At 36.8% G+C, this 19,413-nt stretch overlaps 3 protein-coding genes across 4 annotated transcripts; 1 reads left to right on the forward strand and 2 right to left on the reverse strand.

The window, feature by feature from the left end:
- Positions 1–7,793: 7,793 nt before the first annotated feature.
- On the reverse strand, positions 7,794–8,426 carry LOC142626025 (uncharacterized). Its single transcript, XM_075799792.1, has one exon. The coding sequence runs from the start codon at positions 8,424–8,426 to the stop codon at positions 7,794–7,796; it is 633 nt and encodes a 210-aa protein (XP_075655907.1).
- Positions 8,427–12,790: 4,364 nt separating this feature from the next.
- On the reverse strand, positions 12,791–13,231 carry LOC142626035 (uncharacterized). The gene has a single exon (XM_075799804.1). The coding sequence runs from the start codon at positions 13,229–13,231 to the stop codon at positions 12,791–12,793; it is 441 nt and encodes a 146-aa protein (XP_075655919.1).
- Positions 13,232–15,799: 2,568 nt separating this feature from the next.
- On the forward strand, positions 15,800–17,429 carry LOC142622578 (uncharacterized). Of its 2 annotated transcripts, XM_075796091.1 has the most exons (3): positions 15,800–16,002; positions 16,103–16,863; positions 16,903–17,429. In XM_075796091.1, exons 1-3 carry the CDS (start codon positions 15,855–15,857, stop codon positions 17,347–17,349), a joined length of 1,356 nt encoding a protein of 451 aa, XP_075652206.1. In that variant the 5' UTR covers positions 15,800–15,854; the 3' UTR covers positions 17,350–17,429. The 2 variants fall into 2 exon arrangements, with proteins under 2 accessions (XP_075652206.1, XP_075652205.1); XM_075796090.1 differs by having other exon boundaries at positions 16,103–17,429.
- The last annotated feature ends 1,984 nt before the right edge of the window (positions 17,430–19,413 follow it).

Here is a 19,413-nt window from a genome sequence, read left to right on the forward strand (position 1 = left end):
CCTATTGATTAATAACTATCTTATCTATAAAATATTCAAATTTTGTATTTTAAAATTACATATAAAAGATGAGTTTATGAATTCAATAGTAAATAATGTCTTATTGACATGAAATTTGACGTGTTTGTTAATATTGAGAACTTGTGATCTAGCGGTGGAAATTTTCAAAATATTAAACCAATAAAAATTATTTAGTGGTATAAATATGCTTAAAGTTGCATCAAATTTAACTTGATCTTAACATTAATATTAATGAACCTAAATTGATCAATTTTTTTTTAAAATATATAAATTGTGTTTGTGAGACACCACACCGAAAGAGCGCCACTTATTTTTTTATACAAAAAAAATAAGAAAAAATAAAATACAAATTTACATGATTGAAATGCCTCATTGTTATTGATTGGATAAAAAAAGATACAAGTTTGATAAATTGAAGATTACATGGCTTTTGGTCCTAGTTACAAACTACCAAAAATGCATGGCTTTTTGTCCTAGTTACAATTTACCCAAAAATAAAAACAAAGATAAAGCCTAGGTCTACCTATCCAAAGAAACGAAATTCGGAGGCTAGGTTACGGAATAGGAAGGTGTTGGACACTCATTTCGCCCAGACAGAGTCTGGTCTTCTAGACTCTTGTGACCAATGTACCAATTTATGCATGACATGAATGATATGTTGAACATGTGAAATAAAATTTAATCACAAAAATTCATTTATGAATGTATCCTCTTTTTCATTTAAAAATTCAGATCTGTTTTAATGATAAAAAAAAAATCATTTTGACTTAAAATAAATCAAATATGTTTTTGTAGGTGTAAGAAAAAAGAATGGTTTTTGAAGAGAAAATTCAAATTTATTTTTATTTAATAAAACAAAGTCTTTTGGTTGGTTAAAAAAATTCAAATATGTTTTTAAGAGATAAAAAAAATGGTTTTGAGTTTTGTAAAGGATCATATTTACTTTGTGAAAAAAAAATGTTTTTTTATAACAGAAAAATCAGATCTGTTTTTCATTTGAAAAAGATTTTTTTTATGGAGAGGATCTCATTCATAAAATAATTTCATGCTACATGGATCAAACAAAACAAACAACAAAAACAACAATACATGATCTCTTTCTTTATTTCAAAAACTTGCATGCATTAAAAAATCAGATTTGTATCTAAAGAAGATACAAAATCCATTTTTGTTTTAAGAAAAATTTAGATCTACATCTAAGGAAGATGCAGATCCGTTTTATTTAGAAGAAAAATTCAGATCTACATCTAAGGAAAATGCAGATCCGTTTTTGTTTTAAGAAGAATTTAGATCTACATCTAAGAAAGATGTAGATCCGTTTTATTTTGAAGAAAAATTCAGATCTACATCTAAGAAAGATGTAGATCTTTTTTATTTTAAAGAAAAAGAGTTAAGTACATGCAGATCTTTAAAACTAAGAAACAAATTATGGTAACAATAAAAGAATCAAGAGCATGTTTTCACAATCTAAATTAACAAGTCAGAATATGAATATTTGAAACAATAAAACATGCATCATCATGATAAGAGAAACATAAAAACAAAAGAGTTAGAAAACAACCTCTTGCATGAGCCTTCTTCTACTTGAAAGGATGTTTTATGGTTCAAAGAAACTTATTCAGTTATCTTTGAAACCTAAAAACCCTAATTCTTGTAGCAAATCTCAAAGAGAATCAGCAAATATCAGCAATTTGAGAGTCTCAAAATGTATGCCTATCAGAGCGTAAAAAAAATATGCTGAATTATGAGACCTAGCCTCTATTTATAGGGATTGCTTAAAAAATAAGCAACGACGCTTAAAATGCAAATCGGAATGCATCCTTCAATGAAAAGGTCAAAAAGGATGTGCCTTATTGTCACCCGAAGGCCGTTGGGCCAAAGCCCAAAAGATGGGAACTCAGCACTTTTAAAGTGCCATTCGGCACTCCAAAACTGCCGAATGGGCTCTTGGACACCGAACACTCTTTTGTGTTCAAGTGCCGTTTGGACTCCTCTTCTAGGGTTTTTTTACCGGTCTTTGCACTTAGACGTATTTTCATCCTTCGTCCATGATTTTTTGTTTCTTTTCTAGATAATGCAGGTCTTTTAAGAACAATTATCTTGTAGATAAATATTCTAAAATAAATCTTGATAAAGTTCAGATTATCCACAATTTTATTGTTATCCAATCATCCTTTTTATTCTGATGCAATCCTACTTTAAACACTAATTATCAACCAATCACAAAATTATTTAATTAATTTTAATTATTTGACCAATCAAAATTAATATAAATTAATCATGTGTGGTCGACTCTACCTAGACACAATGCATATGGACCATGCAAACTTAATCGTGTGATATCTTTCGATCCGATGGTTTGATTTAGAAACCGGACATATCGTTGCAACCGTTAGAATCTTAAGATCATTATTATGATATGCAATGAATAGACTGATGCATGCAATGCAAGACCAAATTGATGTATGTGATGCAAGAACAAATTGATGGATGCAAGAACAAATTGATGCATGCAATGCAAGAATGATTTTTTTGGGTACATGGATGGTTACTCCAGTCATCTTCCTTGATTAAATCATGGGTGCAAAATCGAATGTCTACAGTATTCAAACATGTACATCAATGATTCACACAAAAAGACTTCGTTGTGATGAATTTCAATTGATTGTACTATTGTCCAAAATAATCACCCAAAAAAGATTAAAAAAATGAAGAGATTATCCTTGTCACACTCTTAGTCAAGGAGATGTAGTTGTATATAGGATGTCTATACTATATAGTTCACTTGGTGGGACTAAAGGTGTCATCCTAGATGAGTTGGCAGAGGGTATTAGTGTGTGGTTGGCCGATCAGTCAATGATTCTCTAATAGTTAAGTCAGTACTATACAAAATCTCCAAGAACTCTAAAAGTACAAGAGCAAGGGAAATTCACTCATCATTCCTTGGAATAGAGGAGGTTTGGGGGTTTATATAGGGCCCATGATTTTAACCACTTTTCTTATAGGAAGCATGATAGGAGTAGTGGAGTTAAGGGCACTGAGATTCTTGGAGTTCACTTTCCATATTCGAAGGATATGGATTGGTGGGAGGATCTTCTAGCATAGTGTGCAAGAGTTTCTATATCTACGTGGAGTGGAAGGCACACACTTGCATTGGTAGATGACTAGGGTGCCGTTGTTGGTTAGTGTGGGGGCCTTTTTGTACAGTTGGGTCTTAACCCCTTTTGCTGTGCTATGGCCCGTTAGTCTGAGGTTAGAGAGTCAAGACTAGCCTTGCTAGGACTGTGCTTTAGGCCAACTTGTGCACAAGTTAAGCTCACCCAATGTAGACGCATCTTGACATGAGCGTTAGGGGCTAAACGCAAGGTGTGGCTGCAGTAGAAGTAACTGTTACAAGTGTTACAACTGGAATACACTACAGGAGGATAACTATGATAATAAGGTGTATTAAATAAAGCTAACATCTCAAAGAAAGTTAACCGGGTTGTGGCAGAATACTATAGCAAGTAGGAATAATACTACAGTAGAAAAAGATAAATAACTTAGTAATCTCTAGCCAATCAATGGGTAAATCATTTAAAAAATATAACCAACGAAACAACTCATCTATTGGATTATGGGCTAAGTTTTTCAGCGGAAACGAACCCAAGAAGGGAACCAATCTCCAACGCAGATAACCTCAACAAAAGGCTCCTACCATAGAAGTTACTTGCTATGGACAAAGGGCCTAAGTGGTTTGAGCTTCGATTTGTAATCTTCAAAGAGTGGGTCTATTGAGAGGAAGAGAAAAGGTGGTCGATTGATACATGTCTCTACTTCTACCACTTTTCTTTCTCTCTGGATTTCTTTTCTCACTTAGTCTTTCTACCTTTTCTTTCTCTATCCGTGTTTTCTCTTCTCTATTCTTTTCTGCTTCTTGCTTTCTTGCCTCCCCTTTTACTATTCATGGCTACCCCCTTTTATATCATCTACCATCATGGAATTTACCTCTTTTGCCCCTCAGCCCCTTTTGGCTTTTTGTAGGCATCTCTCCAGGACTGCCCACTAAACTATTGACTATCCAGCCATTACCTCTGCCTAGAGTGTGTTGATTGCACAACTATTCATTTCCAAACAAAATTACTTGTCTTATTTCTTACCTCTCTCTATTTTTGTTTCACCTTAATGGATAAAGATTAAGCTACCTCACCACCTACCTTTATGGCATGCATCAAGTGGTCTCAGCCCATATTTACCTCTTTTGGTTGAAATGTCATCCCAGCAAGATATTCCCCCAAAGAAGCTTGGACGGAAACCCCTAAATAGATCCCGTTTTGTCCCCACCGCCAAACCACACCCTCTGAATTCCTTGACCCATGACCCATCTCCCATATATTGGCTGGGTACAAGTAGGTGGTATCCTAGTCCTTTGTGTACGCTCCACTCTATCTGTGTTTGTTTCTCTCTGACCTTCACACCATTTTTATTGCTCTTACATTGTCTGGTTCTGCTATGCATATTGGGTTGTGTTTATCATTTGTGGTGTGAAGGATGTGTGGGCTTTTAGGCTTATGTTTTCTTCCTTTTATCCCTTTTTGGGCTAGGTATTGTCCAGGCGAGAGCCTTTGTCTCCATAGCCTGCTGGGCCCACGTCCTTATCTCTTTTCTTCATGAAGATGGGCCTTTAGCCATTAATCTTGCCTAGGGATGACAGTTTTTTCCCACCCCGCTTGACCCGCCCCTCCCTGCTTTGCCCCGTGCGGGTTTTCCCCGCCCCGCAAAGGTGATGGGGCGAGGATGGGGCGAGACTTTAGACCCGCACCATGGGGCAGGGCAGGGATAGGTTTACACTTTTTAGACCCACCCCGCGCCACCCCGCGTTAATAAGGATTAAGTTGTAATTTTTTCATACTCTAAAATCCTACTATTTAAACAAAAATATCATCACCTTATTTTATTCTACCTAACGTGGTTCTACCTCTCTTTTCTCTCAAGCAAAGTTGGAAATAAGGTACCAATTTTAACTCTTTTTTTTTGTTTGTCTTTTCATTCATGATTCATATGTCTTTCTCAACTTACTTTTCATCATTAACATAATATGATATTTTTGTGTTATACTATAAGATTTTTGTTGTGACATTGTCTTGTTAAATATTTAGATAATATTATTTAGTTTTTGCTAAATATTAGTTTGATTTGATAGGATAAATTTATTTATAATTTCAAGTATATTTTTAATATTGAAACATGTCATTTTATTTGAAAAAATGGTAATAGTTATAGGGAAAATTAACAAGAAATAAAGTTTTACGGTATAGGGTAGGGCTTCGCGGGTCTTCGCGTGGCCTTAAGGGGAGGGGATGAGGTAAGAAAATTTTCCCATCATGCAGGGCGGGGTGGAGTGGGGCAAGAAAAATCTATACGGGGTGGGGGCGAAGATCCCATCCTTCGGCCCTGCCCTGCCCCATTACCATCCCTAATCTTGCCCACTGCTTCACTATGTTTGCCACCGCATTGTCTTGCCTTTACTTCTCATTACCTCGGTGTGCTTGCTGGCTAGTGTTCTTGCCATATCAGCCCATTGACCCACTAATTCTCCTCTGGGCTTTCTTGGCCCATTTACTATATTCTTTACCTCTTATCATTTTTGTAGACTTATTGGTTATTATTCCTACCATGTTAGCCCATTTAGTTTATCACTTTATTCCTTGGGCTTCCCAAACCCATTTACTTCTTCTTTACTTTTTTTAACTCCCATGAGTTTATTGCTTTATTCCTTGGTCTTCCTCGGCCCATTTACCACATCTTTACCTCTTATTACTCTTATGGGCCATGTTAACCCAAATAAGTTCACCACTTTATTCCTTGAGTTTCCTCAGTCCGTTTACTTCTTTTTTACCTCTTGTTATTCCTATGGGCTTACCATTTCATTCCTTGAACTTCCTCGGCCCGTTTACTTCTTCTTTACCTCTTGTTACTTTCATGAGCCTGCTGGCTATCAATCCTGCCACGTTAGCCCACTAGGCTTGTTTCCTCATTCTTTACTGTTTGCCTATTTTCTTCTTTTCTCCCTTATTGTTGGGTTTCTTCTACTGTTGGGCCATTTGTCAAAAATAGACATCAATAGTTAGTTGGGGTGTCGTTAGACGATTAGGATACCGTCAAACAACTAACCTGAGTTAGCATCTTTTTTGCATTGTAGAAATATTCCTCGTCAAAAACCTTGAAAAATTATTCAACCACAAAGTCTCCCTAGAATTTTGGACCTAATAATGGGAATTAGAAAAAATTACCCCATGTGCTATAATTTTGAAATAGGTCTGGTAAGGGAAATTAATTTGTACTTTCGGAGTACCATAAATGCGTACTCCTTTCTCTCACATGAATGGTGGGTCACACTAATTAAATTCATGGTGAGACTCACCATTCATGTGAGAGGGGGAAATACACATTTATGGTACTCCGAGAGTATCTAATAATTTTTCGGTTTGGCAGCATTATTAATATTCTTAGAAATATTTTTGGAAAATCAATATGAGGAAACTAAAAAAGTTTCTGTGCGTTGAAATAATGGAGTGAGAGAACAGATTAAAAGAAAAAAGTATTAGCAAATAATTAACACAATTACCAATTATTTTCATCACATGAACAACCCTTCACAAAATGTTAGAATGGTATGCAGCTTTTGGGATGGGTCTATAGGATGATCACATGTACTCCGATTTAATGCAAAAATGTATTTTTTTTTTCTACCAACCATTATTGCAAGCTGCAACACCCTGATCACAAAGGAAAATTCTTTTTCAAAGTTAAGAAGAGAAGCATGTTAATTCTTTTTTGAGAAGGAGAAACATGTTAATTCAATGAAAGATTCTTAGTGGTTATATGTTTGCCTTAAGTTTCTAAATCTTTGCCAAAAATGTTTTGGAAGTAGAATCTTTTCAACACATGAATAACTAAAAAAGGTATTCTAAAAAAAAAAAGGGGGGCAAAAACAGTTCACCAACTGATTTATTCCAATTAAATGAAAGGACTAAGAAACTCATTTTAGGCTATAAATTACAAAAAAATTTCAAGTCTATAACCAACAAAACTAATATTGCTTTCAATATTTTTGACACAAACTTCTCTTGTATTTTCTTTATGAGTGTGCTTTCAATAATAGATATAATAGCAATTATTAGGATTGAGAAGTTACAATCTAGTTAGAAAATGTGAAAAGTGACGTTATTATGATTGATAAGTTACAATCAGGTTATAGAGAATGTGTAAAGTTATGGAGCAATATTGAATATATTAATATTGTAAAAACATATATGAAAAACTTAAAAACATTTGTCATGTGGTTGATGATGTAACTCAACAGGAGTGTAACAATATTAACTTTTTTTTTTTTTGGTGGTTACTCCACAAGTATAAATACTTGTAGGGTGTGGGAGGTAGGGACCGGGGTTTAAATCTTCAAGAAAGAGTTTCACACACATATACACTTTGATTAGGTTAGAGTAGAAATTTTATCTTGTATCACAAAAAAAAAAAAAAAAACAGAAATGTCAGCTAGTACAACAGGAAATAAAAGTGGTCAAACATCCTCTATCCACACTACAAAGTCTAAAACACAAATAGCATGTCGAGCTAACATATGATCAAACTTATTACATTCTCTCCTTACATGAGAGTACAATTCTTCAAGACAAGTAGCACTAAATCTGATTTCATCTAAAACGAAGCCCACCGCGGACAAGAACTTGGTATCATCTAGCAAAGCCTTCACTAACACCTATTAGTTGGTCTCAATGATTGCATGATGGAAACCCAGGACTACTGCGAACTATAGGGCTGCTGAAGCAGCCATTGCCTCGATAAGCTTGAGGAACTTGTTTGAATAGTGAACCCAATACCAAGCCCCTGCTGTCTCGGATCACCACACCGATCCCTGTTTTGTTTTCCTTTGAAAAATTGGCACCATCACAATTTATTTTAACCATTCCTTGCACTGGAGGTAGCCATCGATTCCGTGTCGAGGAAGAAACATTCTGAGTAGACGAAGGAGATGGGTTAACTACCTTGAACTCGTGAAGTCGTTCTTTTGCCAATGGAGTGATTAAGTGAGGGCTGAAGCTGGGTTTATGTAATCTTACTTGATTTTGCTGTGTCCAGATAGACCATGTCGTGACCGAGAAAATCTCCAAATGTTTCTGGTTTTTGATTAGCCATGAAAGCAGCTCCTTGAAGTTGATGAAGCTGGTTGTACGACGACAATTCCATGAAGTAAGGTCCTCCAAAACCACATCCAATTCACTACACGACCACAGGGCATGGAGAGTTGATTCATTTACACACTTGCAGCGGTCACAGAGTGGGTCTTCGATGACAATTCGACGCACCAAGTTTTCTTTGGTAGGCAACAAGTTACAGTAAGCCATCCATATTAGATTTTTATAATTTTTTTTAGCACTTGCACCAAATCCCTCACCATAGCTCCCTTTCCTGCCTTAACTGTTCACCATCCTTTTCATCTGCATCCTCAGATTTCAAGAACCTGTATCCCGACTTGCTTATATACGACCCGGTTTGAGTGAAAGGCCAAAACAAGCTGTCCTCCACCTCCTGTTGTGGCAAAGGAATGGATTTAATCAACTCTGCCTCCTTGGGAATGAAGATCCCATCTATTACAGCACGATTCCAGTGATGTGTCGCCTCATCTATAAGGATTTCTACCTCTGTACCTGCCATAGATTCAATGATGGGAGATACTACCTGTGTTGGAGTTTTCCTTGGCAGCCATGCACTTTGCCATATGCTCACTGATTTCCCATTCCCAACCCTCCATCTACACCGTCTAAGCAACACATCCCTCCGATGTAAAATACTACTCCAAGCGTAGGACCCTGTGGATGATTTTTTTGCTTCCATTATAGAGCAATTTGGGAAGTAACGGGCTTTAAAGACTTTATAAAACAAGGAGTCTGAATTATGCAAGAGCCTCCAAGCATGTTTTGCCAACAAGGAATCATTGAACATTGCTAAGTCCCTAAACCCCATGCCCCCCTCCATTTTTGATTTTGTCATTTCATCCCATTTCAGCCAATGGACTTTTCTTCTATCTCCTCTTTGGGCCTACCAAATTTTTTTCACCATTGATTCAATCTCATGGTAAATGCCCAATGGAATTTTAAAGCACTCCATTGCTATGTTGGAATTGCCTATATGACTGCCTTGATCAAAACTTCCCGACCGGCTTGAGATAAAAGCTTACCCCCCCATTCTTGTAATTTCCTCCTAACTTTTTCCTTGACAAAATTGAAACTTTCTTTTTTCTTTCTTCCAACCAATGAAGACAGCCCAAGATATTTGTCATATTGTACACTTTTTTGTAACCCCAAAGCCTCCTTTATCTCATGCTTTGTACACTCAGGAGTGGACTTGTTAAAGAAAATAGTTGTTTTGTCTTTGTTCACCTTTTGGCCTGACCCCGCCTCTTAGCCCTCCAAAATCTCAATAATTTTCTAGCATTTCTCATTAGTAGCCTTGCAAAATAGGAGGTTTTCATTTACAAACAGTAAATGGGTTAGTTGAAGACCACTCCAGCAAATAGAGAGTTCCTTAATATCCCCCACTCTTGCAACTTCTTGTATGAGACCATGTAAACCTTCTGTACATAGCAAGAAGAGAAAGGGAGACAGTAGGTCCCCTTGTCAGATGCCTCTAGTAGGTTGGATGAGTCCTTGAGGTTCCCCATTGACTAGGATAAAGTATGTAACTATTTTGATGCACATCATAATTAAGTCGATCCACTTCTCACTGAATCCCATTTTTCTCATAATGTTCTCTAGGTACACCCATTCCACATGGTCATAGGCTTTACTCATGTCAAGCTTTACAATCATGTAGCCTATATTTCTTATACTCATATTTTTCATATAGTGAAGTGACTTAAAAGCAACAAGGATATTGTCTGTAATCATCCTATTTTTTACAAAAGCTAATTGATGTTCAGTTATGATACATGGTAAAATTTTCTTAAGTCTATTGGCAAACACTTTAGAGAAAATTTTATACAACACATTACATAAACTGATAGGCTAATACTCTCTAACAAGTTCAAGGTTTTTCGTTTAGACGATGAGAGTGATAAAAGTGTGATTTAGCGGATGTGTGATAGTATCTAAATTGAGCCAAGATAACACTGAATTTGTAACATTAGTGTCTACCACTCCCCAACAATACTGATAAAACAATAGGGGCATGCCATCAGGACTCGAAGCTTTGAGAGGTGCCATTTTCTTCAAGGCTTTTTTTACTACGGTCGCTTGAAAGTCAGCAGTAAGGATTGAATTCATCTCTTTGGTAATCACCGAAGGGATGTTATCTAAGTGTGCCCATTGAGGATCCGGCCTTGAGGTTTAGAAAAGTTCCTTGTAGTAGTTTACCAAAACCGATGATATCTCCTCTAGTTCAACTTTCCAAGTATTGGACTCATCCATAATTCCCCAGATTCCATTTTTCCTATGTCTCTAAGTAGCTCAACAATGGAAAAACTTAGTGTTATTGTCACCATTTTTTAACCAAAGAATACGAGATCTTTGGTTCCACAATCTTGCTTCCCTATCCAACAGGATATTGATCTCATCTTTTAGAACTCGAACCCGACCATTTTTTCCACTTACTAGAGCAGCAGTTTCAGCATCTCTTAGGAGTGCTTTTTCTTTCTTTCTTTCTTTTTTTTCCCTTCAATTCTTTCCTTACATTGCCAAAAATATTGTGGTTCCACCAAGTGAGGTTTCTTCCACAATTTCCACCCTCTTTAGTATATCACTGTCACTATACCCATGGGAATAAGAAGACCAAGATGCTTTAACCGTTTCAACACAACGTTCATCTCATAGCCACATCTCCTCAAACCTAAAAATTCTTTTTTGGGGAGGTGGCTCTAATCCCGACAGATTAATCAATAGTGGGCAATGGTCTGAGGAAGTATTTTAGAGATGATGAACAATAGTACCTGGAAATTTCATAAACCAAGAGTCATTAGCCATACCTCAGTCAAGTTTTTCCTAAATTGAATGTCCGCCCTCAATTGTTTGCTCCAAGTGAATTAGTTACCCACAAACCTAAAAAGTTGCATCTGCCTATGATGTTGGATAGCTCCACCTAATTTCTCATCTTGCCGAGTAAACTCATTGAAATCTCCAACAAATAATTATGGTAATTTTGGGTGGTTGTTTAAACTTCTAAGACTATCCCACGCATCAAATCTCTTTGATGTTTCTGATTCCCCATAAAAACTAGTGAATCTCCACTTGTTATCAGAACCTTTGTCAATCCAAGTGTCAATGTAGTAGTGTGAAGAATCAGCCACCTCTAGTTTCACAGTTGCTTTCCAAAAAATTGCTAGGCCACCTCCTCGGCCCTCCTTAGGTACAACCCATTTGTGTTCAAAGTTGATACTTTGTTGCATTGTGTCCAGCCTTGCTTTGTCTGCCAGTGCTTTGGCTATAAACACGACAGAATGATCTTTTACCTAGGTTATATCTCCAAGCTCCTTCCCTGTACATAAGTACCTAAGCCCACAACAGTTCCAAACTAGGCAATTCATTGTGATTGGCGGGACTGAATATAAGCCTCCACCAATTTCAAAATTTCTTCCTCCTCACTCTTTGAAAACTGATGACATTTGTTTGGTAACTCAGAGTAGTTTTTGGTGTGCATGGGTGATCTTTTCCCAAGGTTCAAAGTAGTTTGAACCAAAGGGGCTAAAGCGGTTAGGCTTGGTCTATCAATCGTGGTCCGTTTCGGCTTAAGTGGAAGAAATGAAACCCTAAGAAGGTCATGTGTGGCACGTGGTGTTTTGCTGTCACGTGGTGGGATTAAATTTGGAATTGAATCTGAAGATAATGGTGTTTATGGGTTCCTTTTTTGGTTAGGATTTGCTGAATGGTTGGCATGTGCTGTGTGGTTGTTATGTATTGGAGTGAAAGTAGGAATTGAAACTGAGATTTATGGTGTTTGGGTGTTTCCTTTTTGGATAGGGAGAGCTAAATGGGTGTCAACGATTGTGATTGAATGCGTGGTTGAATGTGGGATGAAGTCCTTATTCAAGGGTTTTGGGAGTTACCTTTTTGGATAGGGAAATTATGAGGATCAACCTTATTCAAAGCCATATATATCTCCTTAAGTTTTGATTCAAAGCTTCGTGTGGGCAAGGGTAAGGCACAACTGTCAAGTATTTGGTTTTCACCCGTTTCAGTTTAGAGAGTGTCGATAGGTGGCCCAATTAAAACATGTGTTACCTCATCATTCGAACCATTACCTCCCTGCATTTGAGTAGCTCAAACATCACAGTTGTACTGAGGTATCGTGCCCACTCCCAATGAAGGGTCACTTATTGGGACTTGTCGTGATTTTCGCTTCCCCGTTTCAACCATAGGATTAGTTGCTAAGGTCGAAGATAAGTTCTGCCTGCTCTTGTAGAACCCTAGGATTGAAATAACCTGCTTCTAGGAAGAAGAAAACGATGAAGCTCTGAGATTTGGGCCGAAATGTCTCTGCTCTTGCGTGAGTGTGCCTTCACTGTTTAGCCAAACTTTGCAATCCTTGTCGTCATGATTGAAGTAGCCACACCAATAACATATGTTTGGCAAACGTTCATACTTGAAGTTGACCCACACTTCCTTATCTCTCCCTACTGAGACTAAACGACTGTGACATAATGGAACAATTACGTCCATTGAAACTTTGATGCGAACGAAATTTCCTCCCTCATTTTCATGTGTATTAGCAGTAGGTATCATTGTGCCAGGACATCACAAATTTTTTTAACTGCCTTCACATTCATAAACTTTATTGGAAGACCATGAACTTGCACCCAAAAAGTAGACCTGGTAAAATGGAGCTCCTCAACATAATTATTCTTATTGTACCTTTCCATGACCATCAGGTGTTTGTTGAAACTCCATGGCTCACTTTGTATCACTTTCTCAACCTCTTCTTTATTATCAAACATAAACAATATTGTATGGTTACCCAAATTGCGAATCTTAACACCGTTCCTTAAGCACCACAATGGTGTAAAAGTTTTTGCTGTTGCATCAACATTTAGCGCCCTTTTTGTCAAAAACTTAGTGGCCAAAAAGAACTCTTGGGAGCTCAATTCATCATCAAGACAATAACCTGGTCCTTCCCTATCTGAAAGGGTAAGACGATTCCAATTGGTAGTCAAATCATCCATGATAGTAGACAAAAGAAACAAAGAAAAAAGATAATTTAGGACAACAAAACACAATTGTTTCCCACAAATCCTACGAATAAAGGAACCCAACAAGCTTTGAACTAATGTTGTTATTTCAAAAAAGACTAAAACACCTTCGTGAAGAAGTGACCCCCCAATTCTACTGTCTATGAGAGAACTAAAGAGTGAGCTTTCTTAGAGACAGAGAAACCTTTTCAAGAGATTTTTTTAATGAATTTGGGGTTTTTTTCTCTTAGTTAACACTTTGTTGTCTAACTCATCTTTCAATATTAACTGTTACGTTTCAATTTTTATATGTTACATAGATATAGATTGGGGATCTTATGCCTGTTTTTATTTGGATATCAAACTTTGTGCTCATATATGTTTGGTATCTAAGGATTTTTTTCCCATATGATGTGCATGTTTATTGAGTGTTTTAGGAAAGACGTGTAAAAATTATCAAGTCCCATTGTCCTTGTAGGGGGTCTGTGAGTGGTACTCTTGTCAAAGTAAGCCCGAAGAGCGAATGGCCCTAACCTGCCATCAAACTAGGCCCAATCCAGCCAAGATGCCGGATATATCTGACAAACAAGTATACTCGAGGGGTGCCCCACGCTCGAGGAGGTACTGTAAAGGGTGTCCGTTGGAGACGAGGGGGAAGCTACCCAAACTAAGAGCTAGATAACCAAAGAGAGCCGCAATGACAGATGCAAGTGAGAGGGGAAGGAAGCTTCCCTATAAAGGAATCATCACCTCCATATTAAATGCACTATAATACCTTGCTTGCCGCATTAATAATAGAATGACATCTGAACAGTGCTCATACAACCTGTATCTCACTCAGCCACCACCTTGAAGGCAACGATGGGACAAATATCCAAAGGAAGATCAACGACCATACAAATGGAAGGCCAAAAAAGCAAAGTGACTATAACAGGGGGAAGATCCTAAATGAACAAGGATCGGGAGGTGAAAAACAAATCTATAATACGAAAATTGTAAAAGTCTGTGTAAAAGTGGCCCTCGGTTTGCCCGAGGAGATTTAAATAAGAGTTCTTGTATTCTACAATTGATCAGCCTTACTGTTGGATTCTACAATTGGTTCGACTTTTCTTATATTCTCCAAACTGTCTAGGTTTGATGCCCAAGTGTTGGCCTACAAACTCATCTCTATAAATAAATTGTATTGTGCCTAAATTCTAGCCTTTAAAGAATTTTAGCTCATACAGTCCTCATTCATTGTGTGGCTTCTCAGGTCAATAGGTCATTGTTAGGTTTTGTAGTTCCATTCTATGTATTCTTGGGTTGTTTGGGTTTTTATATTTATTGGGTTTTCTCATGGATTACTATAGGAGATTATTAATTCATCTACATATTAACAAAGGGGTCTAAAAGAACTTTTTCAGTTGGTCTAAGAGCTTATGTACATTTAATTAGGAAGTAGATTCCTTGTGTGGTCTGTGACCTTTGCTATTATGGAAAGAGGACGGTCCTTAAGTGTCATCAATCTTTGATGGAAAACTATGCCTACTAGAAGGTTCAGATGAGAGCATTTTATGAGTGCCAATGGCTTTTTGGCCTCACACAGTCACGCGGCATGTATCACTCTAGTTTGGGAACTATCCTAAATATGGACTTGAGAATACGCAACTAACTCAAGGTTAGGGCAAAGAAGAAGTCACCATCTAATTGTAGGAAACCACTTTGAACCCTATAGGCAAAGGTTTACTTGTTCAAAGTTAGGGTACGTTCTTAGAAAGGTATTAGCCACCTAAGACTCTCCAATTGTAGTTGGCCTTCACTTGTATTACTAGATTATACCTAAATGGACGTTACTAAAAAGTAGACTCCTACAACATGCATTTGTGTCCTAACCCTAACATCTAAACTAAAATGTGAATCAAACAAAAAAGTGAACCAATTATTTTTCAAATCTTGAATTAAATAAGTATTTAAACAAGAAGGATCGAAAATGTAGATATATATTCTTCAACAACAAAAATAAATTTTCGTTAAAAAAAAAAAAAACAATAATAAAACTTTAGTCCTAAAACTTTGAAGTCGATTATTTATCCTTAGCATACTGATAAATTTTGACTATGGATTCTGAACATATATTAATTGAAGCCAGGCACTTGTAAAGTCCCACTGATTATGTTTCCTCATTTATTTTTTCGGAGTTTGGAACCAATATATAGATAGTATTAATCAGTGAAGGATGGAATTAAGAAAACATTAATAAAAGCCATGAAAATAGAACGTCTTTTCATAAAGCTGTTAGCTGTGATTCAATCTCTCTTCATTTGAACTTTATTGGGGGATGGGGCGTGACTCGTTTGCGATCCTCCTGGATTTGGTATCGAAGAAAGCCGTTAGCTTCCCGCCCAAGGAAAGATATGCTTTGAAAAGCAATAGACTCTAGCCGTTAATAAAACCGCCCTCCCTGCCACCAATATCATATTAGGAAGCAATGAATATGTGCTTTACTTACTATATGCTCACACCTAATATTGTTTCTCTATTAAAATTCCTCTATTCACTCACCAACTTCCTACATCTCTTATTACTCAATTATCTGAAAATTATAGGTCCTCTATTCAGGAAAAAAAAAAAATCAGCTATGGAGCTAGAATTGGGACTCAAAATCACCCAAACCAGGGGTGATCTCACTTCCACAACTGATTTTCGGATTGCAAAAGACAGAGCAGGTCCTGTTTTCTTGTCTAGGGAAAATGACACCATGTTCATTCTCACTGCCCATCTCAAAGGTCAATTTCTCTCTCTCCCTCTCTCTCTCAACTTCACTAATACTTTTTTTTTTTTAATATGGGTTTTAGATGTTACAGTAGAATGTTTGTATAAATGCAGGTTTTAAGAGAGAAAAAATTGATATAAAGATAAATGAAGACGGGACACGGATTGTGGTAAGTGGGGAGAAGCCGGTGCAGGAGATGGTGATGATAGGCTGGGTAGTATACAAGAAAAGGGTGGAAATCAGGGGGTTCAGAAAGGTTTTCAAAATTCCTGAAGGGGTGGTTTTAGACCAGATCAAGGCAAAGTTTAATGAAGAAGAATCATCCTTGACAATTGTCATGCCTAAATTGAAAAAAGGAACCCATGGGGTTGGAATTGAGGAAGTACAGGAAGAGGAGGTTGAGAGAGATGGTAAAGGAAAATTAGAAATGGAGCAAGTTGTAGCTAATGAGGTTTTTCAAAAAGACTGTGTTGGAGAGAAAATTCAGGAGGAACCCAAAGAGCCAAAAATTCCAAGAATCGAAGAAACTGGCGGGGTTGTGAAGGAGACAGATAGAAGGCTCACAGAAAAGACTGAAATTGTAGAAGAGATTATAAAAAATGACACTACTGCAGAGAAATCTCTTGAGGAACCTAGAGATCCCAGGATGAAAAGTGAGGAAGAACCTCATCAAACTGCAGAAGAGAAGCCTGATAAAGGGGGACTTGAAGAAGCAAAACCTGTTCCCACCGAATTTCCTAAAATAGCTAATGGGGATTTGAACGAAAAGGTTGGGCAGGAGAAACCAGGTACAGTGCAGACTATAGCTTATAAAAGAGAGAAAGAAACTCGACAGGTGGCAGAGACATCAAAAGAAGCAGAAGAGATTAAGCAGGTCACAGAGACATCAAAAGAAGCAGAAGAGATTAAGCAGGTCACAGAGACATCAGAGAAAGCAAAAGAGATTACGTATCAAATAGAATTGGAAGAAGCTGCTCCCGAAAAGGTAGAAGAATACACAGCGGGTGAATTTGGTCAGGCAAAACATAAAATATCTCAAGAAAAGCAAAAGCAGAAACCTGATCAAGAACCCCAACGAGCAGAAACTCTACAACATGACAAAGATGAAGTCAAGAAAAGAGAAGAAACTCATGGCGTAGGAAATGAAATTCAAGAAGCAAGTAACAAAAGTTGTCAAGAGAAAGAAGGTGAATCTTTCAACGAAGAGAAACCGAAAGAGCTTGGTGAGAAAGCGACTCAGAAAAAGCAGCCCACTCCAGAAAGGTCTAAGCTCTGTACTCCTCTTCTTACAGCAGGATCAGCTGTTCTTGTCACTCTCATAGTTCTTGTTGTTCATAGGCTTAGAGCTAAGAAAAGATAAGTAATGAGTGCATAAGCTGTTTTTATTCCTTTGTTATTAATGCTATAAATTATTATTGAAGTTCATGCGGCGGACATTAAGGACAACTTGTTCATGGTTTGCTAGACATAGCATGATCAATCATAAGGTTAATACACATCAAAATGAACTCTAGATGTAGTGGGTACAATTTCAAAGCTCAAACAACAAATCCAATCTTGTGTATTTTTTTGTTAATTTGGTTTACTCTGTAAAGTTTTTTAAACCCCTTAAAACACAATTGGATTAACCTAGTTAACAAGCTAAGTTATTACTTAGTCCAAATTCCAGATCTAGGTTAACACAATCATATAATCATATCAATGTAAAGTGTGGAATATAAAAACATAAAGATATGATGACCCGGGAAAACCAAACCGATAAAAAACCTGGAGAGGATTTAACCTAGTAAACATGAATCCACTATGAAAGAATCGAAATTTGTACAATAGCGACTTAGACCACTAACATCCTATTGCTATCCACCAGTAGAAAACATACTGATACGACTATGTGCAAGCTTCGAGACTACGGACTCCTTCTTTTTTGAATTCTCAAGCAAGTACAAGCACTCCCGCTTGTGTATCTTTAAGCTCTTATGACAACAACTGAATAATCATCAAACTCTTGAAAAAATCTCATTCTTGAAAAAATCTCCTTCTTGATAATCCTAAGCTTGTGTGAAGGAAAGCACCTCTCAGATCTCACAAGTGATTCACATAAACAGCAATATGAGCAACAAAGACTCTAGAGAGCTTTTGGGTACAAACCCTAGATATAAAAAAAATGCACACTCTTCTCTCTCTTAGAAGCCTTTAAAAACGTGCTTAGCGTTTCCTTTATATATTGGGAGAAGTAGATCTGAAATCGTAATTCTTAATAGGCTTAGGCTGAGTTGGAAAAATCTGTAGAAAAACAATCTGCACGACTTTTGATCGGTCGAGTCTAATTCTCGATCGATCGAGCCAGGCAGAATTGCACAATAAATTCTGCAGCAACTCGATTCCAACTTTACAAATAAGGCGCAGCAACTCGATTCCAACTTTACAAATAAGGCACATACTTTGAGTAGTCTAAACAAGACTAAAAATGTTTTGATCATGGTTTGACAACATTACAAATTAGAGTTCTAATACATTTAAACCTAAAGGTCTTAGAACCTAACAAACTCCCCCTTTGGCAATCCGTGACAAAACACAAACGTAAAAAAATGCTCAAAGTTTACATATAAATAGCCCATTACAAAAACATAGTCCAACATAACAAATTCAACCTAACTACTATCCATCAATTGCAAGTGTAGATAGCAGCACGACTGAATCAACCTGTATATTCCTGAAACACTCAACAAACGCATAAACGCATGTGTGAAAAATACAAGTAAACCAATATGAAACACAATATAAAAACAAAAGTAAATAACTCTCCCCCTAAGTTAGATACATCAAAAAGTTTTTGTATTCTCCCCTTTTCAAAAACAAATTCAACTCCCCCTAAACAAAACAAACAAATAGGATTCCCAAAGGCATTTCATGTATTTCTCCCCTTTTTGTCATGTATTGACAAATACAACTCAAACAAAGAGTAAACAGACAACATACGCAACAAAGGATAAGAGGAAATAGAGAATTAAGGAAACACATAACAATTCAACTCTATAGAAAATAGAGATAGCTCTCCCAATGAAGAGCAACAACTCCCCCTATGAACAACAAAGGTTTTAAAAATAGATTTCTCCCCCTATAAAAATAGGAAAAACAAAACAAGTTTTGGAAAAAACAGTTTTTGGGGATAGTTTAAATAGGAGGTGGGGAGAAATTAAAAACACACAAACCAAACTAAAAAAAATGAGGATTCACTTGAAGAAAAATATTCTCTCTTTCAATATATGCAAACTTGACACTATGTGACCCATAAACAGTTGCATGAGTAGAGAAAATATTTGCACATTGAATATCCATCATATCTCTTAAGAAAAATATTTTTTATAGGCCACACATAAAAATAGCATATACTAGAATGTACAAATGACTCAAAAATTAACCA

The sequence above is a fragment of the Castanea sativa genome, chromosome 1 (assembly GCF_040712315.1).
Source record: "Castanea sativa cultivar Marrone di Chiusa Pesio chromosome 1, ASM4071231v1".
In the NCBI taxonomy this organism is placed as follows: Eukaryota; Viridiplantae; Streptophyta; class Magnoliopsida; order Fagales; family Fagaceae; genus Castanea; species Castanea sativa.